This window comes from Lepisma saccharinum, chromosome 9, assembly GCF_977018435.1.
Source record: "Lepisma saccharinum chromosome 9, izLepSacc3.1, whole genome shotgun sequence".
Lineage (NCBI taxonomy): Eukaryota > Metazoa > Arthropoda > Insecta > Zygentoma > Lepismatidae > Lepisma > Lepisma saccharinum.
The window spans coordinates 35,230,416-35,258,290 of NC_139237.1; the positions used below are offsets into that span (position 1 = coordinate 35,230,416).

Sequence of the window (27,875 nt, forward strand, 5' to 3'; positions counted from 1 at the left end):
ACCTACTACTGGTCTTGCTAAACATATCAAATACAATAGCCATAAAATTCAAAAGGTTCAAGTCAAACACACTGCCCACACGCTCGTAGACACCAAAATCAAGGAAATGCACGCCATAATGCATTTCCCGCACGAGCTAAACATCGATAGTGGGCAAGCGCACTACACTTGGATTCCCCTACTACAACAGTTATCGCCCGGAAATAGCAGACGACACAAACCCAGATGCACAGTTAACAACAGCGCACCTAGCGGTAGCCAGAGAACTACCAACAAAAGATGCACGCCAAGCAACAGTACAGCAAGTTCCAATGAGGATGGTGGCAATGGCCACTGAAATTAATCGAAAAAGAAGAAAAAACAGCTTCGCAGATAAAAGTGAGTACTAGTTTCTCCGTATTTATAAAATGATATTGTTTTGCATTATCAGTGCCTCTAACAGTAATCTAACATGAAGTTGGAAGTAATTTCATCCAGCTAAAAATTTGCAGCGAAAAATGGGTTAAGAACAGGGAATCATTGATGAAAAATTGGAATGAAAGTACAAATGAGATTGCAAATAAAAAAAGTAGCATTTGAAGAAAAACAAAAATCTGGATAGGCAATGTGTTAGCTTATAGATGAGTACAAGATGCTTTCCTCATCTGCACATTAGACGTGGGCCAAACCATTACACAAAAGACATTGCACCTATTCTTCATTGAATGTCTCACGACAAATGATGCATTCTGTTGTTTCTTTGTGATCGGAACTGAAGTCCAGGTGTTTTGTTTACCTCGTAGGTGGCATGTTATCGTCATCCTCCTTTGCTCCATTTGTAGAAGTGCGTGACATGTTTCCTCGTTTCATCTTTCCACCATCCTGCATGTCTCATCCATTTTATCCCTTCTGTGTTTTCATTTTCTTCTGTTCAGTCACTTTTTTTTCCCACCTCTAGTTGTTGTTTGTAAGGACTGGAAGTCAGGACTTGACTTTGCTGTGTTTGTCATCTTCTTCAAACTTTCTCTTCTGCTGGAGGTGTAGGAGAGATTTTGAAGTGAGCGTATGTGGTATCTGACTGTTCAAATGAAAGAGGAACTGTTAAGTTTGGCATCTTCAACACAGGTACTTGGTGTGAAGTTGAAGGCTTGCTGGACATGTTGGTTGAAGACAGATCAGTGAACGAGGGTCCTGGTTCAGAGACTGTGGAGTTGCAATTGATCTGTGCAGCATGTTGATGTAGCAGCAGATTACTCAGCACTGGTTGCAGAAACATGACCCCCACTACGCTCTGTAAAGTTCTCAGCGGGGAGGAAATCCAAATCGGTAAATACCCCTGGATTCATAGGATAAAGACCTGTACAGAAGAAAGCTGATTGCGCAAGTTCCATTCTACAAATGGAAGAGAAGGCGGTATTGACAAGCCCAGCAACATCTTTCTGTGTGATTTGAAAAGGCTGATTCTTACTCATCCAGAGACTACATGCTTGATTGTAAGCAGCTTTGAAAGGACACATTACAACCCTATCCAAAGGTTGCAACTTGTGGTTCGTGTGTGGAGGCAGACTTATCATATGAACATAATGTTCCTTTGCAAATAGAATCACTGCAAGATCTCTGTGAGCAGTATGTCCGTCTAATATGAGAAGCACTGGATCCTTGGCAGTAGGATGAGCCCACTCAACAAACAGCTGCAACCACTTCAAAAATGCTTTCACTGTGATCACACCACTTTCTTCTGCTGCAAAAACACTACCTCTAGGAGCATCCTTTTTCAAAATCTCATCAACGCCAATTTTGTTTGGGAACACAAACAGGGGAGGGACAAAATTGTCACCAGCAGCATTTATGCAGAGTAGAACCATAATATTCCTTCCTCTCTCTCCTGATGTTATTTTGCTGACTTGCTTCTTGCCCTTTGGTGAAGTAACTTCAACGTCATTATCATGAACAACTGAAACCCCGGTTTCATTGCAGTTGTATATGTTGTTAGCTGTGAAATTGTAAGTGCTGAGTAGCTGTTCATACTTTGTAAAGAAACGGTCAACTTGGTGTCTGTTGAAACCTGCAGCTCTCTGCATGCTTGCAAACTCAGGTGATCTCAGGGACAGATTTGGATGACGTTTCATGAAATCGTAGAAAAATTTCTTTCCTGCAGTTCTGTCTGTTTTATTAAACTGATGTCTCACTTTTAAATGCTCTGCTAGGTTGAACGCTAATTTTAAAAATTCCTTTCTATTTAGTGGCATGAACATGTTGTCCAACTCTTTCATATACATGACTAGCTGTTTTTCCATCTCTGCATCAAATGTCTGTCGAAATCGACCCATTTGAGGGATCAGATCCACAGATTTCCCACGTGTGATATCTTTCAACCTATCTCCTAATGTGCTTCTTGGAACCGTATACACCTTTGATGCAAGTCGTATTCCCATGTTGTTGGACATGACGCCCTCGATTGCCTTTTTCATGGCCTCTTCAGTCCACATTCCTCTCTTTCTCTTCTCATTTCCAGCCATTGTGCTGTGAACAGAAACAAGAGGCATTATTAGGTCACTGGTTTTGAACTTCTTTTTGTCCTGTACTGAAAGTCTTGGTTGTCTGGTACTGTACGATCGCCACATGATAGTAGCTCATCCAATTTTACACTTTATGCAGATGCTGTAGTGAATTTTTTATCAAATATGACGAACTACTATCCATGACAAAAATATTGAGCCCTCTGTTTACGTGCTTGTAAAATTGTATTCCATAAGTGGAAAAAAGTCAAATATACTTCATTGGAAAGCTTCCAGTGTCTGTTTTTTAATAAGCGTCATCTGGAAATTATTCTTCATTGCATTTTCTCATTACAATGAAGAATTTACTAAAAAGTGTAGTTTTTTCTTCCATTTTGCAAGAACGGGGAAATTAACATCATACAGTTCATAATCAACTATTGATATAAAAATTGAGATTTTTTAGTACTTAAAACACTGATTATTTTGGCACCTCTGTAGAAAAAGTCAAATGAAGATCTTCACTAGATTCTTCAAAAATTGAAATTTTAGGAAAAAGTGCAATCTTGAAATGCATAATTGCAAATTCAATAAAGTTGTAAAAAGCTGTTCATATGACATATTTCATCCAAATCCAGAAGTTTAATGTATGTATCTCAAGTATGACCACAGATATAAATTATTATTGACTACTCCTAATATGGAAAACTTGCAGATGACGTATGGCGAGATGCGGCCAATCTCAGACTCCGCGGGCTGCAGGTGACTTGCACAGCGTTGTCACCTCGCTACCGGCCTGCTGGAATATTGGAAGTGCGTTCCATTGGTCCGATCCAAAGCATTGTAGCAGTGTTAAATAATGAATAAACAATTTGTCATATTATGAATGAATGTATACTTTACTTTTTGTTACATTTTCTAGTTTTTTTTCCAATCTTTATACGAACGTCATTTTCTCCGTATCTACATCTTATGTCGCTCATTTCAACAGAGTAAGTGCAAAGAAGAGCACGATTTGATGAAGGCGATAAAAGATCTTAACAAATATTCGAACCCGTGACTTCTGGCTTCTCAGTCTCCTCTGATTAAAAAAAAAATAACATGCCTGCGATGTATAGCAACTTCATAACAAAGGAAAACAGGAAAGGAAAAGTACATGTAAGGGATCTTATGTATGTGTGCAAGTTCAGGCAATAATTCATGGTAGGAACACAAGAGTAATAAAAGAAAATTTGCATTCGTCCATTACAGTATCTGAACAATGCTTCCCTCACACTCACTCACTCCCTAGCCTTCTTAAACCCAAAGGTTCATGGCTGCAGCAACACAGGCCTTCCATCTTTCCCTATCTTGAGCAAGTTCTATATACTCTTTTCCATCCCTACCGATTTCCCTTAGGTCCATCTCAACGTTGTCCCTCCATCTTCATCTTGGCCTTCCTACAGGTCTCTTACCATCAGGTTTCCCAACAAGAATCCTGTAAACTCCTCTTTCCTCTCCCATTCGTGCCACATGGCCTGCCCACCTAAGTCTTCTTGATTTAATTATTCTAATAATATCTGGACATGAATACAAATTATGTAGTTCTAAATTATGTAACCTTCTCCATTCACCTGTCTCCTCATCCCTTTTAGGTCCAAAGATTTTCCTAAGGATCTTATTTTCAAATACTCTCAATTTATGTTCCTCTTTCAATGCTTCCCTGTGCACAACAATTCGCTTTGTAACCAAAACTTTCAGCTTACTTTCCGTGTCAAAGCTGCTGCCTGAACGCAGAGTTTAAAGTGATGCTGACAGCGTGTGGCAACAAAGTGCACTTCGTCGTAGCAACGAGAAGGAAAATGCGCGAGCCAGTTGCCAAGAAAAACAATTCTGTCTGTCGTTTTCAATTTGCAGAATATGAAAAGATAAGGCATGAAAATTTGATTTTTATTCCATGCTCATCATTTGGATATCCTTTGCATCGCCATTGGGCTAACAGTTATCGAGATTGCAACACTGTAATTAAACATTAATTGTGGCTGTTCCACAAGTGATAGCAACATTATATATGACATATTTCCACATAAACAAGCTTCAATCACAAGAAATGTCATATATTTACAACTGGTTTACAAGAAGCTACACACAACTGAATTCGACTTACATAAAAAAAACACGAAAAAACTAACTTTTATGAACATTTTTGTTTGAATAGAGAACAGACAGAGCTAAAATCAATTTGTCTTGCTTTTGCCTAAAAGCAGACTTCTGGCTTTCCAATGATATATATTTGACTTCTTTCCTCCCACGGAGTACAATTTTACAAGCACGTAAACAGAGGGGAGTACAATTTTACAAGCACCTAAACAGAGGGCTCAATATTTTTGTCTGGTGCCTGTACAATTTAATATTAGGCAACAAGCCTAGACACATGCCATATGCCATAATTTATTAATAATATTTAATTTCAAGGGTGCATATTAATGTGTGAAGTTTCAAAAATTAGAAATGGGTAAAATGTTCGAGCAGGGCATCGAATTTTATAAAATGAATTTAACCACGGAATAGTCTCGCAACGGTTAACAACCACACTAGGTGGCCTAAATACGTCAAAACTTGCTCTGTGACCAGGTTTACCAGCCATTAAGTCAAAATATACATGGTGTCTTTTTACAGTAGACAGATAAATGAAAGCTGTGGAACAACAAAATACAGCCAAGTTATTTATTTCCATCGATTTGAAACACTTTGCGAGGAATAAGCCCAAAAAAGTCACAGGAAAAAACTATTATTTTTTAATTTTTCTTTTCAACCACTTCCAACTCTATATCATAGTAAGGTCATTCAAGGAGCCGAAATTACAAATGAAAATATATTCAACTGTATTACTGATTTAATTAGTGTTTTATTAATACAGTAATTACCAATGATATGCATAGTGGCAGGTGCAATTCAAGTTATTGTTTTCCCTAGCATTTCTTTAATTTTCTTTTACCTGAGAGTTGAACCCCATCTTTTAAAAAAAATGGTTATGCCCCTGTAATTATACCTTAGTTTTAATATTTTCTCTTTGTAACTAACAGCACTTTTTGTCTTATCCCACATGTCAACTTTAATACTTGAGAGATCTGCTGAAATTGTATACAGTCAGGGCATATGTAAGCTTATGACCAGGTGTAACAAATTATGGTTGGCAAAATGAAGATACTTTTATCAACAGTGGAAAATGTTATCTAATGCTGATTGAAGCTAAGACACAGTAACAAAATGTGGAATCGGTTGTCCAAGAAGATATGATGCAGAAGACTGAAAAATCCCCTTCAATTATGGTGTTTCAACATCATTTAAACTTTATGTTTATATTTGTAAAGTTAACATTAAAGGAAACTGTTGCATTTTTTTTAATGTATGCAAAGCAGTTAGATAATGTAGTAACATAATGATACCATTGCTGAAGACAATTTCATACTTTCTGGTGTTTCTGGTCTGGTTTGGGTCGAAATGGGAGCCAGACATTTTGGTGCTTGACATTTTGGTGCCTTTTGCTTTATAGCCTTTCACCTCTGACCTCTGTTATTCACTTTCACTTTTCAGTGCCTATAAATACTGAATGTTAGTTACTTCTTCATCACTTCAAAAATGCATTCTGTAGTGAATAGTTCTAATGGTGGAAAGAAACTAATCCATGATGGATTTTCGTATTTAAAAGAAAAGGCCAGAAAGGATCAAGTGTACTGACAGTGGCTCTTTGAAAAAGTCCACACTGTGAAGGGTGAAATTTGTAAACGAACACACACATGCACCAGATGTTAGTGGACTAAATGCCAGATTACTATACACTGAAATGAAGACCAGTGCCAGGGAAACTCAAGAAAGCAGTCAACAACTTTTGGGGAGATTTTAGGAGTCTGCTGAACCTGAAGTGGCATCTCATCTGCCACCTATTGACACGATGAAAACAACACTAAGCAGAAAGAAGCAGCAGTCTATTACGGTGCATCCACTGCCTACCAGCCTTTCTGAAGTGGAGATTTCAGGAGAATACAGAATCACAAAAACCGGACAGCAATTTCTGTTGTATGATTTGGCCACAAGAAGACTAATAGGATTCCTCTATTTGGAACTAACACCAGCCTGGAACTTATCAAGAATTCATCAAGATGGTTTGCGGATGGACATTTAAGGTTGCACCTACTTTATTTTATCAGCTGTATACAATCCACATGCAGATAGAGAGCTCGGTACTACCAGCGTTGTATGTGTTGATGGCAAACAAACAGCAACAAACATACGTAGAATTACAGGAAAAGGTAATTATTTCTTTTGTTATAGTTTGTTGTAAAGACTGCAATTGTATATTGTTTTATGCATACGTGCATTTGCTCAGTGTAATTACTATTAATGTAGTGGTACATTTATTTATTTATTTATTTATTTATCTACCTTTTTCAGGTCACTGACTTGGTTCCAAATGCAAGACCACAAGACCACATCATGTAATGCTCGATATGGAAGTGGTAGCATCAAACACATTTCATCATGTCTTCCAAGGAATACAAGTGAAGTTTTGTTTTTTCCACTTGGCACAATGTATATATTGCGGAGTGCAGTTGGAAGGGTTGCAGATGATACATGCAAAGGACACAGCATTCTCACTTCAGTGCCGTATGATACCAGCCTTGGCATTGGTACCAGAAATGGATGTAGCTCAAGCTTTTGAAGAACTTTGCAGCGAAGTATCATATGATCTTCAACCAGTTCTGGATTACTGTGAAGACAACTACGTAGGATGTCCACAGCAAAGAGGTAAAAGGCTTCAGCCGAAGTTCTCAGTCAGACTTTGGAATCACTACGGAGCTGTCCTAAATGGAGATGGAAAAACAAACAATGCTGTGCAGGGCTGGCATTGAGGATTCCAGTCGCATGTTTCTGCCGAGCATCCCTGCGTCGAGAAGTAGCTCTGAATGAAACTCGCTATGAACAGATAATCAGTGGAAACGTTGAGCGGCCAAGAAAGAGATACAAAGGCTGTTGTGTTCGACTAGAAAAACTCGTTGCTGCATATGATAGGACAGATATTGTTCGCTACCTATGAGGTGTTGCTCGTAACGCTTCACTGTAAAATTGCTTGTATGAAGGGACACAATAAAGAGAGGTCAATGCAAAAGTACATTATTTTCTTTCTGTGCATAAAGTTATATGTTACACCAAAATGTCCTAGACCTGGTCAACATGACAACTGGTTGTGTAGTTGAATATGAGTTGGAATTGGTCTGTTTGCATGCTCCGGTTTTGGTCCCGGATGAAACTGCAGGTAGAAAAGTCAGCTGGGCTATCCAGGTCCCAGAAGCTACACAAAGGGGAGTGGGAGGTTAGGGGGGTATCCATCCATTCACAAAACTAATTTTCCCTCATAAGTACCTAGAAGGTATCAAATAACAAAACCAGCACCACAACCCATGTTTAAAATCAAAGGAAGATGCACCCGTATTCCGAGATGACCGGATAGCATGCAGGAGAGCCTCGGAATGCTGGTCTAAGGCATCATGGTTTCAGCTCTGGCTACAGGATGCATGCAGGTTCAAGTCTCCCGGGGGAAGCATAACAACTTATGGGGAAGCATAACAACTTATCTCCTGAAATTTCAGCTTCTCTATGGGACCTGTGGCCACCCACCATCATGAGAAAATTGGGGAGCTAAGAATGAATAGCATAACCCTATCATGAAAACTTACAACTGGGAGTTCGTCATGCTAACCACATGTCACCCCTTAACTGGTTGGATCCTCGGGTAAGCAGGATCAGGTGAGAGTGAGGCTGGCAGTCGGTAGGTAGGTCTGAGACCTGAATGGGTTGTTGCACCATGGGTTATTATAATGGACAATTTCTGTATTTATATATAACTAACGATATTTTAGCTTCAGACACAAAATAATTAAATTCTTTGCAAAAGTGACAAATAGGAAAAAAAATTAAAGATTCATATTGTAACAAACGAATTCAAAGATTTCCCTTAAACATGCAAGTACTATATGTGAAGGGAGAACAAAGTAAAGGTACCTAGCATTCCTGAAAAATACCACATTCTACTAAAGTCCACCTATAGAATAAGTTTTCCAGGTGTAATCTGTTGGCTGTACATCTGTCTTTTAAGGACAATGCAATCCTGTCATATTATATGTGGAAGATACTAGACCAGTAGTACTACACTGTCAGTTTTAACAGTTTGCCAAACTCTGTGTGTTGTATTTAATACTCCGTTGCTTTTCACCACATGTCATTTCTTACATTCTACTTCGTTATTCATTTTGTCAAATGAATACTAATTCCAGTAATATGAAGGGTAGCAAGCAACAATTTTGCAACCACTCACTAGTTTTAATCATCAAATACATGTATGAAATATATACTCACTTCATAATATACACAATGGAGATGATATGCACAATTGGGGCACAAAGAAAACCATTGCAAATATAAAATAGTATGCATAACTGCAAAAGCACAAGTATATACTAAATACAAACAACAGTACCAAAGCAAAAAAGCAGCTTTAAAAAAAATGACCATAATATGTTGTGTTGCATCAATGAATAACAATAGCTGCTTTATTCCTTTGCAAACATGTAACTAAATAAACTGACTAGAACTGACTATGGCAGATGGTCAAATTAGTGAATGCTCTTTATAGACAGAGAGTTAATGTTAGTTTCACAAAATCAGTTTAGAGTAACATGGTCTCCAATTAGATTCAGACTGAAAAATTAGCAAAAAAACAAATTTCTCTACGTGTGTTGAGGTTTACACAATGTTTCAAATGTTATACAATTTAATGCTCCCTACACCTTTCCTTCCGAGGTGAGACACAAGAGGCAGGAACGTGTTAGTGTTTCCTCTTGCAGTGTGCTGGTTGTGGTTACCCAGTTCAACAGGGATGCCAGTGCGAGCCAGTCAAACATGAGAAGCTCAAGCAATGCTGTATGGGCCTGTATGCTTTAAGAGTTTAAACTGGGAACAAATGCTAGTGATACAGGAATAAAAATATGGCAGGCATTCGGTAGGCACGTGGTAAATTAGTACAGTACAATCCCTCCAGGATGCACCACGTACTGGATGCCCACAAGCCATAGACAACAAGGCACTCAAGGTGGCTATTGAGGCTGATAATGGCCAAACATGTGAGTCATTGGGAGAAGCATTCAACTGCAGTGCAGAAAGAAACCATTTGCCAACACCTCCATCAGTCTGGAAAACAGTATAAAGTGGACAATGAGTCCCAAATGAGTTGACGGAGGCTCACAAAGCGACACAACACTTGTATTTTTTTGCTATCTCATCAGGAGAAGGATCTGTTTATGGGCAAAGTGCTCATGTGTGATCAGAAGTGGTTCTTTACAATGTTGTCATCACTGGTTGACAACATATGAACTGCCTCCCAAACAACAAAAACCACCACTGCATCAGCACTCTGTGTTTGGTGGACTGCACGGGGTGTCATGCATCACAAACTGCTGCAACTTGGCCAGACGATCAATGCAACTGTGTACTTGCAGCAATTGGAGATAAAAAAAATAATTAAAAACTGTGGAGCGAGAGCTTGTGAATTGCAGGGATGTCACTGCGCTTCAAGACAATGCAGGACCTCATGTTGCTAAGGCCACCCGTGACAACATTATCCAACTTGGCTAGGAAACACTAATGGAGCAGCCATATTCCCCAGACACTGAACAGTCGGATTACTATTTGTTCCATTCGTTAAATAACCATCTGAGGGGATGAAGATACCAAACCCTCAATGAAGTGAACAACGCACTAGATAACTACTTTAGTTCATGTTCCACTGAGTTCCACCACCATGGGAACCATGGTCTGCTTGAACGTTGGATACTAGTTATTGCTGATGGAACTATTTCTGATTTTCCATGTATGTCTTACTTCACGTTCTCGCCTTTCTCTTTGCAGGGGTCAAAATCCAATAGAACTTTATTGGGTATATGTATAGCTAAGAAGGATGGACTGGTGTGAATTTTTTCCTGATAAGTACAGGTATAGATGTTGATAACCAAAAGTTGCAAGTATTCATGAAGAAACTAAACTTTCTTAATTAATGTATGGAACCAGGTGTATATGCAAAGAGGTTTTGCCTTAAAAGAGAAACTGCATACTTAGATATTTACTTAAAGGCAGGGTATATGAATTGCACCATTATTATACTCATAAAAATAACAACAAAATGGCAAAATTTTGCATGAAGATAATTTATAGAAACAGCGGCGTCGCCAGGATTATTCATCTAGGGGTGCTATTCTGAAAATAAGGAAAACATGAAACATGCATGCAACCTTTCAAAACTGGGCAAGGCTTAGGATAGTGCGGGGGCAAAAATAGCAAAAAGAGGGGGGCAACTGCATCCAAAATCGCTGCCACTGATTAACATAAATTACTGACTGAAATTAAAATATATGTGTGAAATATATAACTTTAGATTGACATTCATTTTCCAGGGATGCTGCCCCCTCCCCACCTTGCCCTCCCCCTAGACGTCTATGATGATTAACATTAAGTCTTCTACTCCAAGAAAGTGGTCATATAGTGTAAACATTCAGATACACGTTGCAGTCTTATTGAACTATGTAGTGAAATACAAAATAAAATCATCCTTCCCTTAAAAACACAATTTTTGAACCTTTTGAATGTAATCAATGAAGGCACAAAATATATAGTATATTAGGTATATACCTTTTGTCAGTCACAAGACAAAATGCAAAGAGCAGAGCAAAAACTGTGTCATCTTTAAAATCCCTTCTGCCGCACTATCCCCAACAACGAACTGTAAAATTTCTTCGTCAACATTGGACGTCTTCCTAACAGTTTTTGAAAAACTTGAAATGGTACGTTTACTAGACATGTTACGTGGAACAAATACATAGAACGTATTAAGAAGAAAACTACCCTTAATGTTACAATTCACATTAAATAATTTTCCGAGCACAACCTGGTGATACCTTAAAAGCAGCTGAATTTTTAACTCCAGTGTAAGGAAGAACAAGTAGGCGGAAAACAAACAGTTTATCAACAATGCAAAAAAGAAAAAAACAACTCACATTAAGCCCTATGAAATTATCAAAAACCACGAACAGACCACTTGAAGAAACAAAAGAAGAAAAAATTCATAACAACAATGCTGATAAAAGAATAAAGCTGTTGCTGATCTTTACAGAGGCTGCCGCCAGTACAGAAAAGTATCGGCACCTCTTTCAGTGCTTGCCTGTTGCATACAATAATAACGGTCTTACTTCAGTACCTATCATTCGGCGCTCAATATGACAACATGACATAATATTACATATTAAGGTTAGTGTTTTCAGTTAAACATAGAGGGTGCTGAAGAAAATTAAGGGGCATGCAAGCACCCCTCGTGTCCCTCTGGTGCTGCCCCTGTATAGAAACATCAGACTAGTAAAATTGATTTACCAATAAACTGATACGCTGAAATTGGCTAACAATTAATCTGTAATGTACTGTGTGTTATTTTACATCACTTTTCTATCATTTTTGACTTATCACAATGATAAGGGCACCTCTCTGAATGGCATAGTTGTAATATCATCAACTTGTTTTCAAGGGGTCCCAGTCTCAATTCCACTTTAAACTGTGGGTCCAGTCCTGATCAGCCTTTTTGTGGATAAAATGGACATAAAAACTAACTTACACTCAAATGATGATAAGGATGAGCAATAATTAGATGACATTGATGAAAGGATACTCACTCACAAAGACCATGCCAAGATTGGGATTTGTGACAAGTAACTACAGTGGAAAGCCACTGAGTCTACCAATTTAACCATAGCCTTTAACCTACACAGAGTTGGAAATTAATCAAAGGGTTAAAATTGCTGGCTTAACTGGCCAATATATAGGGTGTTCCATATAGGATGCCGAATTACAAAATTAAATAAAAATAGTGAAAATATCATGAAAATAGTTTAACAAATCAACACAAACGGTACTTCCTCTCCCCCTTGATAACCCAGGTGTATATGATGCAGAGTGTGAGTGCAAGGCACATTACATTTGCAGATTTATCAGATCTGTCAATGAAAGAATCCAACAGCACCTATCGGATGCAAAAAAGCCCAACCCACTACTGGTCTTGCCAAAGAGATCAAATACCATAGCCATAAAATTCAAAAGGTACAAGTCAAACACACTGCCCACACACTCGTAGACACAAAAATCAAGGAAACGTATGCCATAATGCATTTCCCGCACACCACATTTGGATTCCACTACTACAACAGTTAACACCGGGAAATAGCAGCAGATGACTAGGGTGCAGACGTACAGTTAACAACAGCACACCTAGTGGCAGCCGGAGAACTACAAACAAAAGACGAACGCCAAGCAACAGTACAGCAAGTTCCAACGAGGATGGTGGCAGTGACCACTGAAATTAATAGAACAAAGAAGAAAAAACAGTTTCGCGAATAAAGTGAGTACTAGTTTCTCCATATTTACATACTACGGCATCTGTTTTCCAAATTATGAATGAAAAGTTATATTTCACATACAGAGGTTGTTCCGTCTACGTTTGGCCGATTTCGTTCCTCCCCCCTCCCAGGCAGATTGGACTCACCCGAACTGGCACGTGGCATCCTGCAGTGTTGTGCAGTGACTGTCTGGGAACGGAGTTGTTTATCCGCGCGGACGAAAATAACACACAAAACAGGACCATTGTTGTGAGTGTTGTGTAAAATCTTTTTCCAAGTGTGTGGGTTTCCGATCTGTGACCAACATGCAGCCCAAACTAAGCCGGTTTTGGGAAGGCTATGTTGCGGCTCTTTATGACGCCCAGTTTAGTGTTTCTGTCATTAGAAAACAGTGCAAGAAGAATGGTTGCAACATCAGTTTAAGTGGAATGAAAAATGTTATTAAAAAGTACAAGAGCAACGAAGCTCCACCATTTGGATCACCAACGAAGTTGCCTGGGAAGCGGGAATGCACCGAGGCCACCCCTACCATGCAGAGGAAACTGCGCAAAATGGCAATGCAAGAAAATCCGCCAACACAAAGGTGTATGGCTAATCGTCTTGACGTGTCTTTGGGTACTGTGAGCCGGACCTTACAAAATCAACTCAAGCTGGAAAAAGTCATGAAAGCTCGCTGCCATCTTCTCACGGATGCCCACCAAAAGGAACGAAAGTGTAACGCCCAGAAGCTGTACGAACGGCATCTGGCAAAACAAAGGTGGAAGCACGTCGTAACGCTCGATGAAGCATGGGTGGCGAAGAACTGCAAAATAAACTCGCAGTATTATCAGGAGCAGATCATGCGGCCGATCTACGAGCATGAGATTCCAACAATGTACGGAAATGATGCCAATCTGGTGCGCATACATGGACAAGGCCTCATCACATACTTCACGATCGTCCCTCGCATTCTACAGGGAGATGGAGGAGGCAAGTGGTATACAGGTGATACCTTTCAATGAGGTACCTGTTAAATCTCCAGATGCAAGTCCTATGGACTATTGTGGATTTGGCTTGCTGAAGCGGGCTTTGGGAAAACGGCATGTGACAACTGTGGAAGAACTTTGGAAAGCTGTGCAAAGTGAATGGGACAAGATTCGCCTCCCAGTTCTTCAGAGAAGCCTATTACAGTGGAAATTACGCTGTCGGGCTATTGTTAGGAACCAAGGGACACACATCGAGCACTTACGGACCTGGCGCCATGGATTCGTCTAAATTTTTGGGTAAGTCAAAATTGGCCAAATGTAGACGGAACAACCTCTGTATATGTAAGCAGTAACAGAAAGACAATGTCAGGCACATGTCCACCTTTACTGAGTCTGCATGCATTTATACGCTCCACAAAATTATTGATAACCCTCTCGCAAATGTCTGTCCCGATGCCTCCAATCAACCGTATGATTTCCACCTTCAGTTCTAAAAGGGTTCGTTGTTTGTTGGCGTACACCTGTGATTTCACAAACTCCTATAAGAAGAAATCACAGGGTGTAAGATCACATGAACTTGCCGGCCATTCCTGGTCACCGTGCAAAGAGATCACTCACTGTGGGAATTTTTCATGGAGTTCCATATCGTAACCACAACAAACAAGTCAAAACAATTGAGGCTACATTAATCGGCATGACAACAGATAACAACATTGGTAAGAACAGGTCTGCCAACCTCAAAACAAAACAATAGCACTCGATTCAAATTGGGCATCCTACATGGAACACAGTTTATAAAATACTTACGAATTTAATTGTAGCCCAGTGAAACATTATTATTTATTTATATATATATTTAAAAAAAAGAAGAAGAGGGATTTCATTCAAATATACAGGTGCTTAAGGTATTTGAGGGCATGTGAATGTGCGCCTGAGAACTAATTGCTGTACTTTTATCTTTTCTGAGTAACAATGGCAGACTATCATCTAATGCAAGAAATGAAAAAGGTACACTGTGATTGTTGTGATATACTCAAAGCATAACAATGTTGATATTGCATGTTTTTTTTTTAATGTCGCCAGGTCATTTGTACACAAAGTTCGGAAGAGTGGGAAGGCGCTGGTGAGAATGTCACCTGCATGAGAGTGCAAAAATCATTCACAGCATTCGGAAAGTATAATGACACCACGGTCCGTAGAGTAGTCAGAGGACATCATTGATTCGAACACCAGAAAGTCCACGAGGACCATTGCCAGATTTCCAGGTGTCTGATGGCATAATCAACACCGTGGTGCATTAGGACATTTGATATAAGTCACATGGATATATCCTACCCGACCCCTAATTGCCACAATTTGTGAACAAGTCTTCTTGTTTCCATTATTACATGTAAGTTTCCCGTGCCATGAAGGCCATATGTGAGTGAGAGCCCCACATATTCTCAATCTTGGCCATTTTGGAGGCAATGTGATCAGCATTGTGCTCCAGCCACCTATACCATCTATGGTTTCACACAGGTACCCATTGATTTGAGATGGATGACAGGGTGGCCACACTCGAACCATGATAAAATTCAAGTATAATTCCCGATTTTGAAGGCTAACTTTCCATAACTTCAAGGGTACAAACAGATCTTTTCTCTATTTCACCCTTACACATTACCGCCTCTCCACACACACAAACACAGAAATATATTAACAATATATAGGGCATGTATGATTCAAACGTATCCAAAAATTATAATTGACTTCGATTAACAATATATTTAAATTATTTAGTTTAAGGTGCAGAGTTTACATTTGCCATTTCATACTCAATACTCGTAATACATCTCCAAATACAAGTCACGAATGTGACGGGATATACTAATCTACGAAATATTGTTCTTTGTGTCAATAATCTTTCAGGTGTTACATGGATTCTGCAAATGACACTAACAAAGTGAACGAATAGAGAATTATGTTTTATTTTCCACGCAGCTTTCTCTCTTTCCTTGACAAAAAATGCTAAACTGTGAAATACTTCCCTCAGGGAATTTTAAATGTATATAAATTCAATGGGATATGGATTTTAAGAAGTTGCAATTTTTCACGTCTACGGAGAAAAATGCATGCAGGATTCATGTAGAATTCCCAGAGCCAATAATTCACGCATAATTCCCAAAATTCAAGGAATTCCCGATGAGTAGCCACCCTGGATGAGCAACGGAACTGCTTTATGCAGGGACAAGGTCACTCACCCCAGGAACCGAACCTGGGTCTCCTGCGTGGCAGTCAGATGCCATACCAACTAGACCACCATGGCTCCGGTACATGTAAAGTAAAACATATCTGCAAAAAATCATTGATGGAAGAGTAATATTCATTCATAAGTTGCATTTAATGTAATGTATTTTATTTGGAGGAAAAAAATTGACATTTTCAAAATTCATTTGTTAAAAATAGCAAAAATAAATTGTTGTTTTGTCATTCCAATATGTCATATCTTCATATGTATATAAATGAACAAAAAAGACAGTTTTAAATTAATTATCATCTATAGTTCTCAAGACGTGCAATGTCAATTGCTACCATGTGATGGTTTCATTTCAAACCAGCCATCTGCTAAAGTTTAAGCCCACTTAATGCAAAGATCACCTAATCACAACTGGACTTATAGTTTAATGTGAGATCAGAACCAATGTGCAATGTGCCTCCACTATGAATCAAACACAGGAACACAGAACCATAACACTATACCATCAGGAATGCTCTGGATTCGGACACAAAGCAAGCATAGATGTAATGTAAGTCTGTAGAAAATTGCTGTTGTTACGGACCCACATTTATACAACTTCCACACTGTCCTGACAAGAACCTTGGATCATGTATTGCTTCTTGATTTTTACCTTTATGTCTGTAGGTTATGTTTAAAAATGCAGCACACAACAAATTAAAACATTAATTCCTAACTTTTGACCAAGTCCATCTCTCTGATGATGAGCCTAAAAAAGGGTCGAAAGCTAGGAATTGATGATTTAATTTGTTGTGTCATGCTTTTTACTCTACTGGCTGCTAGGTATGATTGTTCCAGCACGTGGCGAAACGAGATTTTCAAAATTCTATCATTGCAGAGTTTGTCTGCCAACAGAAATTACAGGAATTTTAGGGTGTGTTTTAATGTTTCTGTAACCATGTTGATTTTCTCCTAGCTGTACAAGGATGCACAACAAATTACTAAATGATAGAACTTTAATCACGTTGAGTTTGGTGTTACTTGTTTGCTATAGTACTTGTGTTTGCAGTACTATAGCACTGAGTAATACAGGGTTGTTTCTGTTACTTTCCTTTAATATTTATTATCCTCCTCATAACATCCTACCTCAATATCATCAGCTGAGCTACATGTGCAGATGTTTCTCAGGTATGTGCATTATTTTGTTACTAATGTTGGCAATATAAAGGAAAGTGTTCTGTTCGTGTAAAATAAATTTTAAAATACAGGATTTTTATTTTCAAGCCCAAATTCATCAGTCACTGTCATATACATTATTTAAGGAGATGAACGAATATTCTAGATTTATTTTCCACTTTTACTGAACTAATACCAGTCAATTTTATATTAGTACTCTACTGGTTCCCATAAAAAATCAGTATCAGCACATTCCTGGAACACAACCATTAACAGAAAAACTTTCACTGCAACTTGAATCCCATTTAGTTATATGCACAGCTGCAAAGGAGGCAAGATAGTAAAGTAGTAACAATAATAATAATAATAATAATAATAATCCTTTGCGCAACAGCCCATGAAGGGCCTGGGCATACCTAGCGACTGCCTGTCTCCCTCCCACACTTTCTCTCATCACCTCTAAGCATGGAGATCTTCAACCAGTATTGGAATAGTCGGGGGGTCAGCCCGACGTATCCCCAGCCGTTATAGTAGGTCGTCTCGACCGGATTATGCTCACTCACTCGGAGCTCCCCAATTTCCTCACGATGGTGGGTTGCCACCGGCCCTATACTAGGCCGAATAAATTCCGACCAGAGCCGGATTCGAACCTACGCCGTCCCGCAGCGAACGATCTCAAGACCCGCTCGACTATGGAGGAGGACAAGATAGTAAAGTAATAGATCTGAGTGATAATAAATTGCATAAACAATTTTGAGGAGGTATTTGCTGGTGATAGGTTAACCCCCACCCACAATGTTTGTCCACCTGTGATTTTTGCATGTATGTGTGTTAATAATACTTTATTCGCTTGTTATAAAATTTAAAATGAATATGCAAAAGCAGTTTTTCACCCATTCAAATATGGTGCTCCATACCAAAAGGTGTCTCTTACAAGATTGGCTTGCTTGAAATTAAGAGATTTGTAGGTACACCAAGGTATCACACTAATTTAAAATTTGAGACACAATCTTCCGAAAATAGTAACATTTTATGCCAGAGTGACACGACAAGCTGACCATGTCAATTGTTACTTGCTTGTTAACTCAACTGGGCCCTTTTCCCTCGGTCTGTTGGTCACGCATTGCAATGAGTGAGTGAATGTCGTGTCTCACTCTTCATTTGCAGTTTGTTACTATTGTCTGAAAGCTATCTGAAATTCTCCGACATTTTCCCACTTGGCCACAAGCTTGATATCCTTCCCATATAAATTTTCATGTCCCATGTTATCAGTTTTTGGTGTAAAAATGAGGTCAAAATGGCAACTTGTGTAAAGTCTAGTTTTAAATGCGAGGAAGAAAACCTGCCGTACTCAGTTCTAGTCTTACATGTACAAAGAATTTGCACCTACCTTTCTCCATCTGCTGTCCTCCTTTGCCTCTGCATACGCCTCCAACTGTTGGATGTGCTTGCAGTTGGTACATATTCGTCATCACCTTCAGCATAATTTTCAGCTGTATCACTGTAATGTCCTGTGTCACTTGAATATTCAACAACAACATGTCCGGAAGGCAACATTTCAGAGGAATTTGGTCCCTCGATCCGAGCCCTATCACCCATGTCTTCATCTACACGTTCTACTTTCTCCAATGCTAAAACTGCATCATTATTTACACTCGTCTCAGTGTACTGTTCATCACAAAGGCCAGAGCTGCCAGTGATATCACTCTTCAGACCACTTGTAGTTTCAACTTTACAAACTGTGATCTGCTCGTGCCAGGTACTCTTCGAAGGGGACTCTTCACAAGAGGTAAAACTGGCATCATGCATCTCATCCTTGATAACAATATCTTCAGACAAAAGAATACTTGCTTGAACTGGAGCCACATAGTCTTTAGGAAGGGAGCATTTTTCATTACTTGCTGCTGGTACTGATGTACTTTGTGATTGTGAAGAACTCCAAGGAGGATCCGAGTTCTGAAACAGATTTCAACATAACATAAGCACTGTAAGAAACTCACATCAACATGATACATCCAAAATAACATTAGTGCTGAGTTGAGACCAATACTCTGGTATCCACATACGGAATATTAGTTCAAATCTAATCACTGACATCACCAGATACATTTCCAGAATTCAAGCATTTCACAGGGTCAGCAAACTGGTTTCCAACACATTTGCGGTAGTTTAAATATCCAGAAAATCATTCAAAATTTGCAATTTTCATTAATTATATGTCAATATTGTGCAAAAAGAATGGATTTACTGAATCAATAACAGGAATTATATGAACCTATGATTTTTTTAAAACAAATTGTCTTAGATCAATATTGAGTCATTTAGTTTAATAGGAACTTAATAGACATGAATGTGATAACACCACTCATTCTGTCAGTATATGGATGTCTGTTAAACCATGGAAACTGCAGGCTGTCAGCAGTGTGATGTTGCCAAGTTCAACTAACATCTTTACTCTGTTGAATACAAATGTGTATAAAATAGCTTTCACAATGTAAATTGAGAATGATAATGGGTTTTAATACTCTGGATTGGATCAATGGAACGTATTTACAACAATCCCACATGGTGTGCAGCAAGGCGGCAATGCTGTGGAAGATACCTGGAACCTGCAGTATCCAAGATTGGCCAAGTTTTGCCATATGCCATGCGTACATTTGCCATATTAGGAGTGCAAAAAATAATTAATATATCTGGTCATATTTGAGGTATGCACGTCAAACTTCTCGATTTTGATCAAATGTGTTATATCAACATTTTTTTTGCAATTTCATTGAATTTGCAATTATGCATTCAAGTTTGCACGTTTCCCTAAAATATCAGTTTTTGAAGTATCTACTAAAGATCTGCATTTTATTTCTTTTTCACAGAGGTCAAAAAATAATCAAACTTCAAGTACACACAATCTCAATATTATATGTACAGTTGACTACAAACTGTACCGTGTTATCCATTCTTGAAAATTGGAAGAAAAAACTACACTTTTTGTTGTAAAATAAGAAAATAGAGTTAAAATTAATTTTCAGATAACACTTATTAAGAAATAAAATACTTCAAGCTTTTCAATGAGGAAAATGTGATTTTTTTTCCTCCCGCACAAGCACATACACAGGGGCCTCAATATTTTTGATGCATATAGTAGGTTCAAATTCTGGGTAACAGATAGATGTGTGTGTGTGTGCATGTCACATTAGGTATTTTATGCAATCAACAATAATCTCATTGATGTATACTCAGGTGCAACCTAACTTGACAGTGACGTTGTAAGAATATTGCAAACTTACAGCGTTCATACTTTCACTGTCTGCACTCGGAAAAAAGAAAAACAAGTGAATGACATTCAATAGATTAAGGTACAAGGGAAGACATTTCAAACTGTCACAATGCGAGGATTCTTGCAGAATATAATAACGTATAATAAACAACCATTAAAATGAGCACGATACCTAAACATAATAAACTGGACTCAGATAATGAATGCAGGATGGCTACGTGCCTTCGAACGGCAAGCTCGCGAGACTTGAACACAAAAATATAGTTCCTTACTTGAAGCACGTTGCATCGTATACAGTACATAGAAATGTATTGAAGATGTTAGAATCTGAAAAAACTGTTGAAATGAAGAGTATTCGGTACGATTGTCTTGCTGCAAGTCAAAGCTAACAAATTTATGCGTGGGTTCGTTGACCCGAATCTCGGAGGTGTTTGCTGGTTGAAGTGAGATTAAGGGCGAGTCTATCTTTGTCTGCTGGTTATCACGCATCCTCAGCGGGGCAAGATCCGGGCAAGAGTTTCGCTTGCTTGTTAATTTAAATCGCATCGTAAAAGGAAAACTTTGAATAGTCATATGGAGGGGGATTTGTAAACGTATTCGTTCTTGTGATGAAACGCCGATTTCAATTGTCACAAAAAGATTTAGGGGCAATGAGAAAGGTAAATTTCCAACAATGGGAAAAGTGACTGCCGCAATTGATTGAGATCCTGATCCATAAGCACATCAAAATGAGGCGTATTTCGTAAGACCTGGGTTTGTATTAAGATAACGAAGCGTTCGTAGACGACACTGTTGCTTGGATCCACCAATATCTACGCCAATAAAGCAATATTGGATTGCTGTGAAAAAAAATCTTCGTTACATGTATGAGACATGAGTTAATGTCGGCCTTCGGCCATTCTGTAAACAAAGCTGGGGAGGGCACAACAGTTGTTTCAGACTGCAAGCATGTACTTAGGGGATCCATGGGATTCGGACCCCCACCTTCCGAAAGACTTAGCAAGTATTAAAATTAAGTATTCAAAATATAATTGTTTAGCATTTGTTGTATGTACAATCGATGGTTTTACCCCACTGATCTTATTGAAAGGCAAGGAATATGGCTCATACTCATACGGCTTCCAAAGATTTATACACACTACTACGTATGATAATATGCAAGAAATGGGCAGGTTAAAGTTAAAGTGGTGTAAGTAACTTTTTTTTAAAAAAAAAAACTTAGACACAGAAACCAGATCTATACAAGTCAATCGGTTAACAGAAAACGTGAAGTAAGTCAGAGATTCATTCAACTGTCAACAGTTGACAGTTTAAGGTCTAGTGATAAAGGAACCAGCTGTTGTGTTGATCAGCAAAGTGCTGTGAGTGAGACGTTTTCTTCCTTTTAACAAAGTGACTGACACCACTGTAACTTTAACCCGTCCAAATATTAATCACCAAATTTACTTTTCATCAATTCCAATAGGCAATTAAAAGCGATCACAGTACAATTATTTTTGCCTATTACAATATGATCTAAAGTACTTTTTTGTTATTCAATAAATATTCAATACTATGTCTATTTGAAATTAATTTCCTTGCCACGGCTGTTACTTTTACACAAATTTTGACGATCTTAACTACATGTAAATTACATAATGAATTCATGTTATATATATATTCTTTTACTATTCATGTAATAACAACAATGTACTATTAATTAATTTACATATTCAATTAATATTATTTTAATTCGATATAATTATTCTAACTATATTATTATTATTATTATTGAGACACTTGGTCGGACCTCCTCCCCCCGAAATGTATTTCTAGATATGTGCCTGTCACTTTGGTATGCTTTCAATCTAGGCTCAAGAGTTCAGCCCCAGGCGAAAAATGGAAGGTTCTTTGACGAGTATGTAGGAAGCGAAGATGGTTTTGTGGAAAGTGTTTGTTTGTTGTTTCGTTCTAGAAAAGACTTTGAGACAGTGTTTTGAGACGTGGTTCGTCAACATTCTACCCAAACTTCAACCAAATAGCGTACCTGTCATGGTTCATGGATAATCCATATCATTCTGTTCGCAATGAGACAAACAATGCTTGGAGAAAAAAATTACATCAACAGTGGCTTTCGTGAGAGACTTGTAAAAACAATGTTTACTTTATGTCAGTACTTCGTTTACTACATGTTTTCAAAACATTAAAATTCCGTTGGTTTCTCAGTCCAAATATATTTTTAACTTTGTAATTTGTTTATCTTTCCGTGTTGTATTTCGTTAGCGCCAAGCATTGACATTTCTCCACATGAAGATCAGCTGCATGCAAAAACGTTCCGCTCATCGCATGTGCTTTCTCAGCGGACTTGGAGACACAAATGTGACGGAGAAAATTTTTCATGCTTGGCACGGAGTGATACATCAAGTTGCAGTGCGGTCCCAGCTGACGTCACTGTCAAGATACGAGGCGCATCCAGAAAGTAAGTTTCCCTATTTTTTTCTCGTGAAACTAAACATAATGAGCCGTGTAAATTGCACATGCGCAGCAGAGCTAAGACGTATCAATCCTATGCCAGGCGGACAGATCCCGCCCGGCGCCAGTAGCGAGGCAGCAGTGATCCGAAGTGAAAGTTTGTATTCCTTCTCCCGCCGCATGCCAGTGGCGAGGCAGCAGTGGTCCAAAATGGAAGCTCGTATTCCTTCTCCCGCCGCATGCGAGGTTCGGTCGGTGATAAAGTTCCTGAATGCACAAAGCATTGCGCCAATTGACATTCATCGTCAGCTGTGTGAGGTCTATGAGCCGAACATTATGAGTAAGCAGATGGTGCGTCACTGGTGTCGGCAGTTTTCGGAAGGTTGTCAAAGTGTCCATGATGAAGAGCGCAGTGGGCGTCCGTCCCTCATCACTGATGATCTGGTTGAGCTGGTGCGGCAGCGCATTGTAGAGAACCGTCGCTTCATGATTACAGAGTTGAGAAGACTTTTTCCGCAGATATCGCGATCCGTGTTGCATGAGATTGTCACGCAGCACCTGCTGTTCAAAAAATTGTGTGCCAGGTGGGTGCCGAAAAACCTGACACCCGAACACAAAATGAAACGTTCAGGAGCAGCACTGACATTCCTGCAACAGTACCATGATGACGGCGATGATTTCCTCGACAGGATCGTCACGGGCGATGAGACGTGGATTTCGCACTTCACCCCCGAAACCAAGCAGCAGTTGGTTGGGAGTTGGCTGGGAGTTGTTTGATCATCCACCTTACAGTCCTGATCTGACTCCCAGCGATTTTCACGTTTTCTTGCACCTCAAGAAATTCCTGTCCTCCGGTGAGCATTTTGGCAACGACGAAGAGCTGAAGACGTCTGTCACACGCTGGTTCCATTCACAGGCGGCAGAGTTCTACGACAGTGGGATTCAAAAGTTGATACCACGATACGACAAGTGTCTCAATTCTGGTGGTTGCTATGTTGAAAAATAGCTGAACCTTTGCTGTACCTGTTGCCAATAAATGGTTTCCTGAAACTGTGTTGGTTTTTTTTTTTAAAAAAATGGGAAACTTACTTTCTGGATGCACCTCGTAGGTTGTACCAAGGTATAATTAACCTAGAAAAGTGAATAACTGTGAAAATCTTGCTTTATGGGTACTAAATTGTAGCCATATTTTAAAATTTCATTATCTCAATTCTCATTGTAAAAACAAAATCCATAGTATGATCATATTGGGTAACTGACTGTGCATATAGTTTGAAATTGGATGTGCCAAAATGTGTATCTTCACGGAATCCAACCCTGGAAATTGTATTTACAAAGTAACGGTGTTAACCATTACACAATCCAGGAATCAAACTGTTTGTCAAATTTAGTATAATCATTTGAAAGGTGACAGGAAAAATGGTATTTCATTTCTAAAATACATATTTTTTTTAGCACAACCTTAAGAAACTCAATAAAACCAAGTTTTCCCTGGATCTTTTTTCTTTAAAAAAACCAGCACTTCAGGAAAATGGCCAACCCTCTATTTTCCAGCTGTTTCAACCAGGTTTTGTGGTCTTAATTAATATTCTGCTCACAACAATAAAGATAAGTCCAGTAAAATTTATTTACTCATGTTAGCCAGGTATAGTTTTTAAAAATTCAAGTTCTCTTACTGAAGTGCTCTGAGGGTGGAACCCTCATTTCAGTGTTGATCAAACATCATGAGGAAAATTGGAGACCCACTTTAAAAAGTAGTAGTTGACTATGATTCTAAATGGGCTGATATGGCATTGTCTTGTAGCATGCATGGAATTCAGTTTTATTTGTACTTTCTTCATTCTATGATTTTCTGGCATTTTTGGCTATTGTGATGATGAGGAGGAAATGTTAATTACACATACATCAAGAAAGCACACTAACAAAGGAATACCCAGACTAGGATCCAAACCTGGGGCCCTCGGTAGCGAGACAACCAATCAATGCACTCTGGCAACGAGGCACCAGCCTCCATGGCTGAGTGGTTAGCATGGCAGGGTACCAGTGTTCTTTGTGAGTGTCCTTTCATCAATTTCATCATATCATCACTCATCCTCATCTTCACGAATAGCCAAAAGTGGCAGAAAAGCGAAGTAAAATAACAGGGTGGCTACTCTGGGACCATTATAAAATTCAAGTATAATTCCCGGTTTTCAAGGCGAACTTTCCAAAAATTCCAGCAGATGTTTTCTCTATTTCAACCTTAGGTATTACCGCCTCTCAACATCCAGACACAAATATCTTAATAAATATAAAGTGTCTATGTGATTCCAACATCCAAAAATATGATATGATGAAATTGATGAATGGACAGTCACAAACATCCATGCCCAAGCAGGAATTCGAACATGCCAGGACCAACATTGTTGTTATTATTATTAGTAGTAGTAGTAGTATCAAAGACGTTATTATCCTCATAAATTATGCAAAAAGGGGGTAGAAGTTAGTGCTAAAGCCTTTGTGTTCGAACAAACAATTTCAATTACTTTTTCAATATATGGCACAGTAGTTCGGATCCCATTTTAAACTGTAGGTCCAGTCCTGATTAGCCTTTCTGTGCATAAAGTGGACTTAAAACCACAAATCAATCAATCAATTTTACAACCTTTTTTCATTTAGATAGTTCGCCACACAGGGCCAACTCCCGCCACCCCCTAGCTACAGTTATAAACTTGATAAGACTAAAAAAAACAGGAATAATGAGCGAAGCAAGCAAGAAAATTTTATGAAAATAATTTTTATTTGCATAAAATGTGAATAGGACTTGGATTAAGAAAGTTGTAATTTTTCATGTCTACGAAGAAAAATAAAAGTAGAATTCACGCATAATTCCCGGAGCCAAAAATTCAATCATAATTCCTGGAATTACCGGTGAGTAGCCACCTTGAATAAGCAAAATCAATCAATCTGGTAATGAGGCAGCAAGAGCCCATGCCTATTTTATTTTATCATAATGACAAGAAAAAGAATTTGAAATATTACAGAACAATTAGTGCTTTTGTATTGAACTATGAATATTAAAAATTTGGACAGTGGCTGGCATGGTAAAAACATGAATACGTATCACAAAAAAAAAGTTTCAAACTACTATCCGTGACAAAAATATTGAGCCATTTTTTTGCGTGCTTGTAAAATTGTACTCCATAGGTGGAAAGATGTCAAATATACCTCATTGGAAAGCTTCAAGTATCTATTTTTTAATAAGCGTCATCTAAAAATTATTCTTCGTTGCATTTTCGTATTATAATGAAAAATTCACTAAAAAATGTAGTTTTTTCTTCTAGTTTGCAAGAACGGGGAACTTAACATCATACAGTTCATAATCCATACAGTCGGGACATGCTAGCAACCGGCGTGGAACCACCCACTCTGGTAGCGACGCGCAGTTGCTGGATTGACCTACTTCAGGATTTTCGCGAGTCCACAGAAACACGTGTAGGATTAAACATCTGGTTAAACAGTCAACAACGGGACACTTCCATTGTTCTCATTCTCAGCAAAAACAACTGACTCTTTAACTACTACTTCTGATCTATCATTCATTTTTTATGTTTTTACATACAGGTAGATCGAAGCATTAATTACACATGTACCAAATGTATCATTAATGTTTAGGAAATCGAGCAATTGCCAAGCATTTCGTTGTAATTAATTGAACTCTGTATTATCCTGTAGCTTCCCAAATTATCTCACTTCACACACCCACATGTGCCTCCCCGATGGTACAGTGGAAGGGTAAGCGTCATCACCTCGTAATCAAGTAGTGCTGGGCTCGATACCCTGTCGAGGCACATAGTGGTTCTGATCCCACTTCCAACTGTAGGTCCATTCCAGATTAGCCGTAGTGTGCATAAAGTGGACTTTAAAACACCAATTCAATCAATCAATTCACACACAATTGATTTGTTCTTGATAAATTCTTCTCTATAATACAGTAACTCAGTTCTGTGAAATTCTGTATAAAAGGTAAATTTTTGTAGGTTCCGCAAAATATAATTTAAAAACGTGTTAACGAAACCAAGTTGTATGTAATTTGTTTATATGTTATTCGCCCTAATTTTCAAGAAATAAATTTCATTTGTACGTTCTGAAGCTTCAACTATGTCACAGAAGTATAAATTCCATGTCGTTACAAAACAAAGGGCGAGTTTCGTATACAAAAACAATAGGCAGGCATAGCTGCGGTCGGTATTGAGTTACGAAAAATACAAACATCTAGGTGTGACAAAGAAGGCAAAGAGAGGCGGCATGAAATCAAAGGCGAACGATTTGCCACAGTTGTTCATAACACAAGACGCATTTTCTTTTGTAGGTAATTATGATACGATACAATACAAGTAAAAATATACCGGTAAATGTACCACAATAAAAACACAACAGAGGTTATTTCAGTGAAGGTTTTCGGTTGCTGTGTAGAGCAGGAAGATAAAATGTTTCATGCTTGCCAGAATGTAAAATTCACGCGGGAAGTTAACGTTAACCTACAAGAAACTTCAAATTCAAACTTCTAGATTCGTTAAATTATCACTTTACGACAGAAATAACATATATTAGCATACTGATACGTACGTGCTTAATTTCGCGTGACGCTTAATTTTTTCCCGAGCTTGCAAACAGCTGATTAGCCTGTCATCTGTTTGTGCGAACGTAGCAACGTAGAAAACCCCCAGCCACATGGCAGCCAACGAAGAGACAGAATTTGGTCACGTTCTGCATTCTGATTGCACGCCACTTCTTAACGCATCCCGACTGTAATTGACATAATATTGAGATTTTTTGTATGTGAGGACGGATTGTTTTTGCATC

The 27,875-nt window shown here is 38.6% G+C and overlaps 1 protein-coding gene across 1 annotated transcript in view; it reads right to left on the reverse strand.

The window, feature by feature from the left end:
• Nucleotides 1–994: 994 nt before the first annotated feature.
• LOC145992369 (uncharacterized) overlaps nt 995–27,875 on the reverse strand; it is a 36,441-nt gene continuing 9,560 nt past the window's right edge. Inside the window, exons 3-5 of the mRNA XM_083128752.1 lie at nt 18,696–19,261; nt 1,448–2,502; nt 995–1,182 (exon numbers count right to left, since the gene is read on the reverse strand). Coding sequence (XP_082984878.1) covers nt 995–1,182; nt 1,448–2,502; nt 18,696–19,261 — 1,809 coding nt within the window. The remainder of the gene's footprint in view (nt 1,183–1,447; nt 2,503–18,695; nt 19,262–27,875) is intronic.